The sequence below is a fragment of the Asterias amurensis genome, chromosome 14, assembly GCF_032118995.1.
Source record: "Asterias amurensis chromosome 14, ASM3211899v1".
In the NCBI taxonomy this organism is placed as follows: Eukaryota; Metazoa; Echinodermata; class Asteroidea; order Forcipulatida; family Asteriidae; genus Asterias; species Asterias amurensis.
In genome coordinates, this window is record NC_092661.1 from 11,927,758 (window position 1) to 11,941,141 (window position 13,384).

The window sequence follows — 13,384 nt, forward strand, 5'->3', positions numbered from 1 at the left end:
GAAGAATATTCTTGCTAAGAAAATTTGTGTGCTTAGCAGCTCTATGAAGTTGGGCCCAGATGGTAGAGAGCCGGCACATAAATACAGCGGTCACAGGTTCAAATTCTGTGCTTGTCAATTTTATGATTTACAATCAAAACATTTTCAGAATGTTCTGTTACTTCTCCAACAGCACATTTGAAACAGGATGAACAAGAAGAAAATGTAGTTTTAGATGGGGGAAGAAAAACATTAAAGGCAGTGGACACTATTGGTAATTGTCAAAGACTAGCCTTCACAGTTGGTGTATCTCAACATACGCATAAAATAACAAACCTGTGAAAATTTGAGCTCAATCGGTCATCGAACTTGCGAGACAATAATGAAAGAAAAAAAACACCCATGTCACACGAAGTTGTGTGCGTTTAGATGGTTGATTTCGAGACCTCAAGTTCTAAATCTGAGGTCTCTAAATCAAATTCGAGGAAAATCACTTCTTTCTCAAAAACTATGGCACTTCAGAGGGAGCCGTTTCTCACAATGTTTTATACCATCAACCTCTCCCCATTACTCGTCACCAAGAAAGGTTTTATGCTAAGAAATATTTTGAATAATTACCAATAGTGTCCACTGCCTTTAAATGAGGGAAAACCCACGCAATCATACGCAAGGCTCCGTTCTGTGGTGGAATTTGAACTGTAGTCCACAGTGAGAATAATACATGAAACAACTAAGCCAACCTGATCCTAAAAACTACTAGTGATAATTCATGCTTCTGTTGTGTGCTACTTATCAATGGAAGAATTTGTTTAATAGTTATTATGTATGTTTAAAGGATTTGGGTACTTTTTCAAATTGCCATAGATTTACATTAAACTTACAGGGTTTGAAGATACTGATAGTGGAAAGCTTCCCTTCAAATCTTACTTACTGAGGTGCTGTAGTTTTTGAGAAATGAGTAAAACAATGTCATGAAAATACGTTTGTAAATGATTAAAATAATTTTCGCCTCATGAGCAAAAATTATTTTCATGACATTGTTTTACTCATTTCCCAAAATTACAGCACCTCAGCACATAATATTTTCAGGGAAGCTTTCTACTATCATTATCTTCAAACTGTGTTAGTTTAGTGTAAATCTGTGGACATTGTGTTTTTTGTCTTACAAAAGTTACATAGACCCTTTAAAAAGAAATGATAACTTGTTACTTACATTGCTTGATTTACTAAACTTCAATATAATATTCTTTACACTGAAAGACAAAGTGGTGACTCTAGATGAAGTAGATATTAAAGATCAATTGTCTCCAAGCTCTGGAGTTTTTAATTGCTCTCCTGGCTTCCCCATTTTGCAACTTGTAGTTGAAACAGAACCCTGTCAATCACACAAAACAACACAAGATAATCTTTTTTTCTAATATTATTGTAATGCAAAAAAAGTGTTAACTCTCATCTAGTTCTTTTGATCAACAAATCCAAAATTATCAAGCGCAAAAACAATTGAAATTTGTTAATCATGCTTTTTTTTCTGAATGGCATCCAAGTGCTTAAAAGTAATGTTTCAATCAATGTTTCTTTGTACAAATAATAAATAAGTATAGGTTTTCTCTGTCAATTTTGGAAAATAAGCAGCCACTTTAATTTGTATGCGTTTGAATTAAAGCTGTTTTGCCTCTCCGGTTTTTACTGCGTTTCAAATTCACAATTCGGTCATTCAATTTTGTAGCACACACATTCTTCTTCATGACACACAACCATCATTTAATTTAGAAAAGCTGGTTCGACTAGAGATTTTGCTGATTTAATCATTTTCAATTTCGTAAAGAGGCAATCAATTTTGCTAAACGAGGATTCAAATAAGTATACGACTAAAGAAATACGAATAAACAGATAAACTGTAAAAGGCAACTGTTTCGTACCTTCACTTTTAAATCAAGCGAACCTTATTTTCCCAGAAGACTTTACCTGTGGCCCATAAGGGGTTTTTCTACTTTATTTTTTCGGGAGAGCTTTAATTGTTAACTGAGCAAGACCTGACATTTTTTATTGTTTTTGAATGTTTGATTTTAATTTAATTTTTTAATGTTTTTCTCGTTTTGTTTTTGTTTTTAGTGGTAAATATTCACCAACCATCAATCTGTTGGCGTGCCAGACATCTTGGCATATTATGTTCAAGAGTGCCAACATATGAACCGCATGCCTTTAACATTCGTAAGGAAACAATAAGTTAACCAAGCGTTTATAAGATTGCACAAATTCCAGAATTAACTGCCCCAAAATGAAACTGAATGGCTGAACGCACGCCTAAAACAAAATCGTGCGAGTTTGAATGCAGCTTCGATGAACTGTTAAATTGAATGATTATTTTGTTAAATCGAATGACGTACATTTGAATAGTCTCAAAAAGAAATGAATGACCCTTTTCAGTAGCGTTCGATTTCGTGCGAAATAGAATAGGCTGGTGGTTAAATTGGCTGCTCATTTTGTGAAATTGAGCAAGAAAACCTACATTAAGTTTAATTTGCTTTAGAATTATCATGGTATTTATCGCTGTTGAGTGAATCAAGCACTAGTACACAGCACAATAAACGTAATAATCATACAAAGAAAATGACCAAGAGTGCAACTGTCTCTTTAGATTTCATTGTCTTTCTGCTTTGAATAGTTTAGTAGTCAGGTCTGGGGCCAATTTCATAGAGCTACTTAAGCAAAAAATTTGCTTAAGCACAAAAATAGCTCGCTTATTTTACACATGTTACTGGCCAAAGTTTCATGCCATATACATTGCTTATGACTAGTATTTAGCTGTTGTTTACTTAGCATAACAATTGAGTGGTGTCTTGGCCGGTAATCTGATTTTACTAAGCAATGAATTTTTTGCTTAAGCAAAATTTTGTGCTTAAGCAGCTCTATGAAATTGGGCTCTGGTTTTATTGACTGACATTAGTAACACCTGGCTGGCTTTACGGCCCTTAAGTAGCCACCTTTACTCAATTAAGAGTGGAAGGTGTCCCAACGTTCTGCTTGCTTTGTTTTTTTCTTTTGAAAACGAACGCAAGTGGAATCAAGGTTGCTCATATTGACCATGCTCCCACTCATGAAGACAATAGTGTAAATTATTAATTAATTGCAATTTGGAGACAGCAGTCTAAAGACAAAATGCATATTTAAACAAGTTCTAATTGGTAGATAGTGTAAATTATTAATTAATTGCAATTTGGAGACAGCAGTCTAAAGACAAAATGCATATTTAAACAAGTTCTATTTGGTGGATAATCATTCCTTCCTGATTCCAGCTGAGAAGCTGAATTGCGGGGGACACGGCTACAAGGTGTTCAAGCTTCGGGTCACATGCGTGCAAAGACCACAAACAGTAGATCAAAAGTGCTTGCTTTTGAGGGAGGGAAACTGGATGGCTCAAAGAAAAACATTTTGTAGCACAGGAGAGGACCAGTGCTTGAGTCTACACATGACCCTAGCCAGGAACCCAACCATCAAGCGGACATAAACAAGTCATTAATGTATCAAGTGGGCATCTTCGGTCACGAAATAACCTTACTCGGCGTAATGCCCGCCCAGCTTCTCTGTCTAGAAGCAGCATAAACGCCATTTTGAGACTAGAGCAACGTGAGTTAAGACGACCCTTTGGGTGGTCGTAAGTTACGATGCACCTTAGCTTGTTGTCAAGGAATTTGCGACGTCTAGAATGCATCGTAAGTTTTGGAAATCGATGGGGGAGCACATCGTAAGTTTACGACGCGTATACATTGTAACTTGAGCTACGACGCCTCGTAGCGCTTCGTGAAATCGACCCCTGAACTCAGATAAAAATCTAGAATTTCACATTGCGGTTGATGAAACCTTTTCAACACTTTATTGAAGGCAACCTTTCAGATAGTCTAAATATTGTGTTACCGGTTGAGGACTAATTGTGTTACCGGTTAAGGACTAATTGTGTAACAGTTTGAGGACTAATTGTGGAGACCGGCGAGCTCTTTACTCACAAGCCACCCATTGTACCTACATGTATGTAAGCCGTTTATAAGGATCTATGCTGTTGAGGCATTTGTAAACTATTCATAGTGAGAGCCAATGCTGACGAAATCATCTGGGACTTGGGTCCCAAACATACATGGCATGTTGAACTGATGGTACTTCCACCACTTCATAACTCCTGGACTTATAGACTGTAGGAGGCATTAGGACACACTATCGACCTTCATTATTAGGCACTTGATTTATTCAAATCTGGAGAAAATGTACTGCAATTTCTCGTTTGTCACCAAGCGGACATAAACAAGTCTGAACTTGGAAGAAAAAGCTGAAGTTTCTCCTCACTTTTCAATCCTGTCTTAATTGATGTGGGCACGCAACCCTGCAGACAGTCTACATTATATTATATTACAGCAGTTTAAACACCAAGATTGTTCCTGTCAAACCTTGCTCGATCATTAAGACCAGCACCAGTGTGCATGTGAGTCTTTCTTCATAACTACTGAAACTAACTGCAACAGGCTTAACAGTTTAATCAGTCCACGCAACATGGGTACCATCATCTTTCTATTGACTGTTATTGCAGTCGGCATTGTATGCAGTGAAGGCAGGTGCCCTAGCTCCGACTGGATGTACAACATGGGGTTCTGCTACCTGATTCCAGACGTACCCAATCTTTCATGGTCTGATGGTCGACAGTTTTGCAGGAGTCGAGGTGGAGACCTGATCCTACCAAACTCTCCGGAGCAGGAGACGTTTGTCCGACAGCAACTGGTCGACAGCTATGATGGGGTGGAGTTTAGCAGGACCTGGTTACGCTGCTGCTCCCTCGACAATCCTAGCAAGTGCACCGTCCTCGTACCTGAGGATGGCACAAGGAAGGATGGCGTCGACTGTCAGCTTGTCAGACGAGTCATGTGTCAGCAGGCTGGGCCTTTCCCACGCCCTCGATCCTTCGAATGTTCTGTGGTTTCTCGTACTGAATCTCACTGCTTGAGTGGCCACGTTGTCTCAGAAATCAAAGCGAAGACCCACATACAGTGCTGTTTTGCGTGCTCGCTGTTAAACAACTGCAGGTCTATCAACCTTAAAGGTAAGAGGTGTCAACTGAACAATGTGACCATCTCTGGAGTTGACGGTAGTTTCAACGAGGCAATGGAGGACTGTGTGTACTATGAGTACAAAGTACTGTAAAAGTAACATTTTGGCGGTACTATGGTGTCGATTGTGAATACTTTGACTTTAAGGGCCTATAGGCAATGTGACCTATGTTTAAATTCGAACCGACTCTATTGACAAAACACTGTATACGTTATGTTTCGCCGGGCAAAAAGACGCGTAGTCATGGTAAGATTGCGTAGACTTTCTAGCTGGCTGCCAAAGCACAAAGGTTTTACCCGGTGGTATGCGCGCGAATCATGTTATGGTTTTTGAGAGACGTCAGGTCACATGTATATAGCGTGAGGCTCTGAACCCCTTTAAAGTAACTGCTCGAATTCATTTCTTCACGTTCAATTGGAAAAGGCGACTCATTGTAATAACTTGTTCTAAAATAATGAGTTCAAATTGGCTCCATTTTAACATGCTTTGATTTGTTTACACTGTCATCAGTAAAACCATATCCATAGATCCTTCATGCACTAAGATCTAAGCACCAGTGTTCCAAAGTTTTTAGGCACTAGTGTTCCATGGGACCTAGGCACTTGTGTTCAGTAGCCCTTAGGCACTTATGTTCCAAAGGCCAGAAGCACCCATCTGTAGGCCTTAGATTATAAGCACTAACGTTCTAAATCTTAAATGCCAGTGTTCCAGAGGCCTAAGGGACCAGTGTTCTACACACACACACAATGCTAGAGGCCCCCTAAGCACCATTGCCTCGTTCCATAGACCCCAGGCACAAGTAAATCGTAAGCTTCAAGTACCAGTGTTTTGTAAGTTCATTGCACTAGTGTCCTGTATGCTTTAAGCACCAGTGTTCCATAGTCCCTAAGAACCAGTGTTCTGAATGCTTGAAGTTCATCCAGTGTTTTGCAGACTCATAGGCACTAGAATCGTATAGATTTTGCGCACCAGTGTTCCATAAGCACTAGGCACCAGTGATGTTCCATTTGCACTCAGTATTTCATCATGTCCATGGGTCCTGTACATGTAGCATCAGTGTTTCATAGATAGGCCTTAGGCACCAGTGTTTCATAGGCTCTAAACGTCAGTGTTTCATACCGTAGATATGCCATAGGCACCAGTTTTTCATAGGTAGGCCCTAGGCACCAGTTTTTCATAGAAAGGCCTTAAGCATCAGTGTTTCATAGTAGGCCCTTAGCATCATTGTTTCATAGGCTCTAAGCACCAGTGTCTCATAGACAGACCTTAATGTTTCATAGACAGGCCCTAGGCACCAGTGTTTCATAGAAAGGCCCTAAGCATCAGTGTTTCATAGATAGGCCCTAAGCAACAGTGTTTCATAGATAGGTCCTAAGCATCAGTATTTCATAGTAGGCCCCGGGCACCAGTGTTTCATAGATATGCCCTAAGTACCAGTTTTTCGTAGATAGGCCCTAAGCATCAGTGTTTAATAGATAGGCCCTAAGCATCAGTGTTTAATAGATAGGCCCTAAGCACCAGCTTTTCATAGATAGGCCCTAAGCATAAGTGTTTCATAGATAGGCCCTAAGCACCAGTTTTTCGTAGATAGGCCCTAAGCATCAGTGTTTCATAGTACGCCCTACGTACAAGTGTTTTATAGGCTCTAAACATCAGTGTTTCATAGATAGGCCCAGTCACCATTTTTTCATATGCCCTTAGCATCAGTGTTTCATACATTTAGATAGGCCCTAAGCATCAGTGTTTCAAAGATAGGCCCTAGCCACCAGAGTTTCTTAGCATAAGTCTTTTTTCGAAGATTGTAGGCCCTACATGTAGGCATCAGTGGTTTAAAGATAGGCCCTAGGCACCAGTGTTTCACAGATGCCCTAGGCACCAGTTTTCATAGATAGGCCCTAGCATCAGTGTTTCATAGATAGGCCCTAAGCATCAGTGTTCCATAGATGACCCTAAGCATCAGTGTTTCATATGTAGTTAGGCCCTAGGGAACAGTATTTCATAGATAGGTCCTAGGCACCAGTGTTTCAGAGATTATAATACGCCCTAGCCACCGAGTTTTTTCGTAGGCCCTAAGCATCAGTGTTTCATAAGCTTTAAGTACCAGTGTTTTGTGGGCTCTAGGCACTAGCGTCACATAAGCTTTCAGCATTTCAGTGTTCTATAGGCAATAACTTTTGTACAGATCATTAATATTTTCCTTCATACACAGTTGACTTGTAAAAGGTTAACATTGATAAAGTAAATTGTTTAACTTAACAAAGTGTTTGGGGACATTGAAATAAAACATGTTTTCAGCTAAGTTTTTCACATCACGATATTCTTGGAAAGATAGTCATTTTGAAGTTGAACTATCACTTTAGTTTGTACATTCAACTGTACAATGTTTAGGAACCTACAAGTTAGTGTACATCTGTAAGAATCTACAGTTATGCGTAGATTCCTAAAAATAATCTACCTTTCATCAATAGAGTGACATCACAGAAATAGTTCAATGACAAATAATAGACATCCAAATTAACAGGATGTACTTATTGTTCCCTGCGACTAATCAACTTCAACTAATCTGTTATTCAATGTCAATAATAAAATAATTACAAAAATTTAAATAATTACAAAAATTAGTTCATTATTTCATTGATCTGTAATGTGGTAATAGTGTAGTTTGTTAAGTGGTTGTACATGTATGGTAATGAAATCAAAGGAGATACATTGTGTCTCCACTTGTGGAAGTGTCATCGCCGAGCGGTTAAGAGCACCGAATTCAAACTCTGGTGTTTCTGATCAGCAGAGTGTGGGTTCGAATCCCCAGCAGTGACACTCGAGTCCTTAAGCAAGACACTCCACCATTGCTTTGTCCTTCGGATGGGACGTTAAGCAGTTGGTCCCATGTGTTATGTAACGTATGTAAAAGAACCCAGTGCACTTATCGAAAAGAGAAGGGGTTTGCCCTGGTGTTTCCTGGTCCAATCGGCAGCAAATTGCACCACAGCACCGTGTAAAAACATTACATGGTGCTATCAGAATTAGGTCTCATAATTCAAACGTACATTAGTCCCACATCTTGCAGGAAATACTGTATGTTACAGCGCCAGGAGCGCAAAGGTTTGATGCCATCCAACGGACAAAGCTATTAAAGTAAGCAATTTGCTAAAGGACTGCCTTGATCAAAGTCCCGAACTCAGACATAACAAACGTCCAGCATTAATCTCTGTATCCTTGTTCACCAACAATTCCTTGAACTAGGCAATAACCACCGAGGTGAACCAAACCTCATTAACGATAAGTGTACTCTTTAATTATTCAAACTACAGGACAGAGCTATTCAGTTTTAAATCCTTAGCTAGCTTTGTCCAGTGTGTACTTTTTAACATTAATTATTCAACACCCTTGATGCCCAATGGCTTAACTTCTCATCCAAAGGACAAAGAAATTACAGTCAAGTCCTAGCCCTATATAGGACTCTTCCTCTGTACACAGATACAGAGTCCTGTTTCTGGGGGGAAAATTTTCAAAGCTTCATAACTCAAATCTTACCAGCAACAACCCACTAATTTCAACAGATTCACATACTTTGTCGGCATACATTTTTCTGCGGTGGGTTTTGGTCGTCATATATTCTTCACAAATCCGTCATTTTTGTGAAATAATGCAGCTCCCAACGTTAAAAAATTTCCGGTTAATTTCGGATAGTTGGCCAGCGGTATCCGAATAACAAAATTTCACTATTCGCCCAGCACTAGACTATATCCAAACCCAAATACCCAACAGCTTGAGTCTGTTTCACTACCCCACTGAACCACAAGCTAACTGCCACCCAGTCATACTTGGAAGATTCTTCCGTTGAACACATCCTATCTATAATGGAGCACATCAAAAAGTTGGGTACATTCTAAACACAAAAGAACCTTTGGGCACACAGTCCATTGGCCCTCCAGCACGTTCTGCTAGGACTCAACATTGTGCTGGAAGTACGGGACGAACACAAGTGAAATTGTGTGTTAGCATTTTGAACATTCCAATGAATTGTTCAGAGGTTCCCAATGGAACAGTCCGGGTGCATGTACTTGGATACTTATCCAACCTAATTAGAACATTCCTACCGCTCCAGCTTTTGAGATGCTTTTGAGAAAAACTCATCAACCTCATCCACCCATACACCTCAGCACACACCAGAACTTCCACTCTTTGGGGGCAATATAGGTAATTTTCTGTGGCATCAGCCCGGGTGTGGAACCAACTCCCACTGACTGTCAACTCATCTCCATCCATCACAACAGTCAAGACAAACTTAAAATCTCACCTGTTCAAACAAGCAAACTCACACAACCCTCAGTCCTAATTTGTCTTTCTCTCCTCAAGCGCCATGAGCGCCTTCCTGAGGCGGATACCGGCGCTCTATTAAGTGTTCTTTATTATTATTAATATTATTAAGACAACTCCTTTAAATTTCTCATAAGATTTACGAAGCATTTGCTTTTGAAGAAAGCAAATTACAAATGGAGGAAGGAAAATGGGTGTCACACATGTAGAATAAGTTTAGTTACTTACCTCTTTTTGGTTTCATTTGAGAGCTCCTCCTCTGTGAATTCTCGTCATCCGCCTGAAAAAAAGGGTCACAAAGAGGAAATTAGAAATCACAAGTTTACAACAATTTGTCTGTAATAACTCATATTGACCCATTTCACTTGACGTCATCATCAACAAAATCTTGAATGCACCATACTGGTGGGCAATTTCACTGTAAGTTTTTATGTATAACTCTGTGAAAGTGCGCGTTTTAGGCGGCGCGGCATTAATACACGTAAACCTAACTTGCCCACCAACATGGTGAGCGCGGATCTGTCGCCGCGTGTGACGCGCGTGCAAGGGGTCAATAGTCACAATACGTATAGCCTTTCTGGTTGCTTTCTATAAATTTTGCGTTATATTTATTTGGGTATTTTAGCGGGCTACCATATTCTGGCAAGTTATATTGAACTATATTTTTTTAGCTCTACAAAATTGGGTATTGGATATAGAGTGTCATCCATAAAAATAATTATTTTTAAAATACAAATGTATGTATGTATTCTAATCTTTTATCATGTAGCTCCAAATGGAATTTAATTTAAAAATTTACAGACTCAGCCAAGTCATTAACAAGCAATTGTGATAAGTACTGAAGTTATTTTTGCAAATTTTTAGACACCTGCCGAACTTTGCCTTTGTCTGGTTGGCCTTCACCTTTTGTTTGCACCCAATAAGATGTAAATTGCATACACTGTACATGCCAGGTATGTACATGACAAGCCTTCTTTTACTTTCACTTACACTGATTGGATGCACATCATTGGCTGGCTGCAAATCAAATCCTCTGCTCCCATTGGCTGGCTGCAAATCAAACCCTCTGTCCTCATTGGCTGGTTGCAAATCAAATCCTCTGCTCTCATTGGCCGGTTGCAAATCAAACCCTCTGCTCTCATTGGCTGGCTGCAAATCAAACCCTCTGCTCTCATTGGATGGCTGCAAATCAAACCCTCTGCTCTCATTGGCTGGTTGCAAATCAAACCCTCTGCTCTCATTGGCTGGTTGCAAATCAAACCCTCTGCTCTCATTTGATGGCTGCAAATCAAACCCTCTGCTCTCATTGGATGGCTGCAAGTCAAACCCTCTGCTCTCATTGGCTGGTTGCAAGTCAAACCCTCTGCTCTCATTGGCTGGTTGCAAATCAAACCCTCTGCTCTCATTGGCTGGTTGCAAGTCAAACCCTCTATTCTTATTGGTCTTCTGTGATTCAACATGTTTTTGACCATCAACCCCTAAGCCTCGTTTCTCATTGGTCTGTTCCGACCTTTCACCTTCACCCTCGTCATCCCTTCTCAGTCTGCTCATCATGTCATCTGCATTTTCAAGCATCTTTCTCTTTTCGTTATTCACCTCACGAATAACGTCGACAACAGTCCTTGATTGTGTTCCTAAAAAATAGATTTTGGAAAAAAGTAGCCTTCTTCTTGAAATAAAACCAGATAGAAAAAGGGTCCACAAAAAATAAGAAAATTTAAAGACACTGGACACTATTGGTAATTGTCAAAGACCAGTCTTCTCACTTAGTGTATCTCAACATTTGCATAAAATAACAAACCTGTGAAAATTTGAGCTCAATTGGTTGTCAAGTTGTGAGATAATAATGAAAGGAAAAACACCCTTGTTACACAAAGTTTTGTGCTTTAAGATGCTTGATTTCGGGACCTCAAAATCTAATTCTGAGGTCTCTAAATCAAATTCGTGAAAAATGACATCTTTCTTGAAAACTACTTCACTTCAGAGGGAGCCGTTTCTCACAATGTTTCAAACAATCAACAGCTCCCCATTACTCGTTACCAAGTAAGGTTTAATGCTAATAATTATTTTGAGTAATTACCAAAAGTGTCCACTGCCTTCAAGTTTCTTTTCTTTAGAGAGTAAAATGACAATTTCATGAGAACACTTTTGTTATTGTCTACGTTCATCAGGAGTTTAGCGTTCTTTAACCACTCCACATCTGATGACACGCACATAAATATAAACCTGCCCAATTTTTTTTGAGCTGTCCTACGATGGCAGTTTATTAGGGCGTGACAACTTCTGACCATGCCGACTGTCATAATTTTTTTATGGCAGCCGGACGGCTGGCATGAATATTTATCTGGACATTCCGTCGATCATTATTTACCATCTTGTGTGGCATCCAGTCCCATCCCTGTTGAACTGAAGTCCATGGTGGGAGTGTTTGCTGCCTCTCTCAGTGCGGCCTGTAATGCCTCAAATTCAGTCGCAGTCCCACCTGTCAGCAGCCCTGCAAACAACAACATGTCAGAAAGTAAGATTTGAAGCATTGGATGTTTCAAATTGTTTATTATTTTTTAATGTGATATTGCCTAACATCAATAGGCTGGACGGCGACTTCAAGGAGAGGACTTTTAGCTGTCGACCCAAATCGACTGCCACTGACTACCTAGGGGTCACGTTGCCACCTGCATTTACTCCTTGGGCAGAAACAGGCTTACCCCCTACACTGTCCGTAAAGATGTAGGCATATGAACATACACTTGACAATTTAAGGCAGAAAACACTATTGAGCAAATAGTTAAAGTAAATGAGAAAGAGTGAGCCCTGTGGAATACCAGAATCGATAGAGTGGTTGGAGAGATTGACTTTCAAGAACAACCTCAAACTTGTACTTGGAATGGGAAGCAGAGATCGGAGAAAACATTGTCATTTCTAACCTGTACTTCCTAAAGTCAAGTTATTGGTGGCCCCCATTTTTATGTCCCCAGCTGCCAGATAGTCCCTGTCCTTTTTCTTTATAGTGGCCTCCCCTTGAAGTCCAGAAGTATCGAACATGGACTCTCCCGTATCCAATAAGGCCACTTTAGCCAGCATGCCCTTTTTGGGAGATTTCATTTGTTTGGAGGGTTGTACAGAGGGTTGTGAGGGTGAAGTTTCTGATGCAGTGGGTGGTGTTTGGTCTTGATCATTGTCATCTTCATAATCATCCTCTTCCACTGGAGATGGTTTGTATGGAAGTGGGCTACTGTGCTCATCAGCCGTTCTGCAAACAAACAAACCAACACATAAATTTTGTACATGAGAAGGCTTTTAAACTTGGCATGGCGAAACAGTCTAGTAAGGTTTGCTGTGACACAATGTATAAACATGTACAATGAGAGTTTGAGCCAGATTTCTGAAATCTGCAAAGCAGAAATTTGAAACCTGCTCAAGGTGCTTTAACATACAGTATTTTCCTGCAAGGTATGTGGGACTACATTTGAATAATGAGATCTACTCCTTTAACATAGCACCATGTAATGGTTTACAAGGTGCTGTGGCGCAATATGCTGCCAATCAGGAACACCGGGGCCAACCACTTCTCTTTTCAAAGTGCACTGTGTTCTTTTTTGTGCGTTACACAACACTACTGTGGAAGGAGCTACAATGTACTAGTTCATTTACACTCACCCCATGTATGCCGAGGGCATACTGCCCATTGTCATCGACAGGTTGCCTGAGCGCATACTGCCCATTGTATTTGACATATCGGCTTCTTTCATGAGCTTCCGATAGTCCACTTTCCCGCCACGCTTTGCCTCCAAGTCCTTGAAGAAGCGTTCCTTGTCAGCCTGTTCCTCCAATGTGTCCATCCCTGGGCCTGTGGAGGCTGGAGTCAGTCCATCAGAGGTACCGGTTTCTGAAAACCATTGTGAAACTTTGCATTCGTATAAAAGTATCGAAAAAGCTCGCCTCAATGGCAAAATGGAAACTGCCGCAAGCGTGAAGAAGTCAAATTCTAACA

At 40.1% G+C, this 13,384-nt stretch overlaps 2 protein-coding genes across 2 annotated transcripts in view; one reads left to right on the forward strand and one right to left on the reverse strand.

Moving 5' to 3' along the window:
- LOC139946748 (centrosomal protein of 162 kDa-like) overlaps positions 1–13,384 on the reverse strand; it is a 44,320-nt gene that overhangs the window by 25,528 nt on the left and 5,408 nt on the right. Inside the window, exons 8-12 of the mRNA XM_071944418.1 lie at positions 13,051–13,279; positions 12,318–12,643; positions 11,765–11,887; positions 10,384–11,027; positions 9,622–9,673 (exon numbers count right to left, since the gene is read on the reverse strand). Coding sequence (XP_071800519.1) covers positions 9,622–9,673; positions 10,384–11,027; positions 11,765–11,887; positions 12,318–12,643; positions 13,051–13,279 — 1,374 coding nt within the window. The remainder of the gene's footprint in view (positions 1–9,621; positions 9,674–10,383; positions 11,028–11,764; positions 11,888–12,317; positions 12,644–13,050; positions 13,280–13,384) is intronic.
- LOC139946751 (citramalyl-CoA lyase, mitochondrial-like) overlaps positions 1–13,384 on the forward strand; it is a 41,001-nt gene that overhangs the window by 11,497 nt on the left and 16,120 nt on the right. The gene's annotated exons all lie outside the window — the stretch shown is intronic.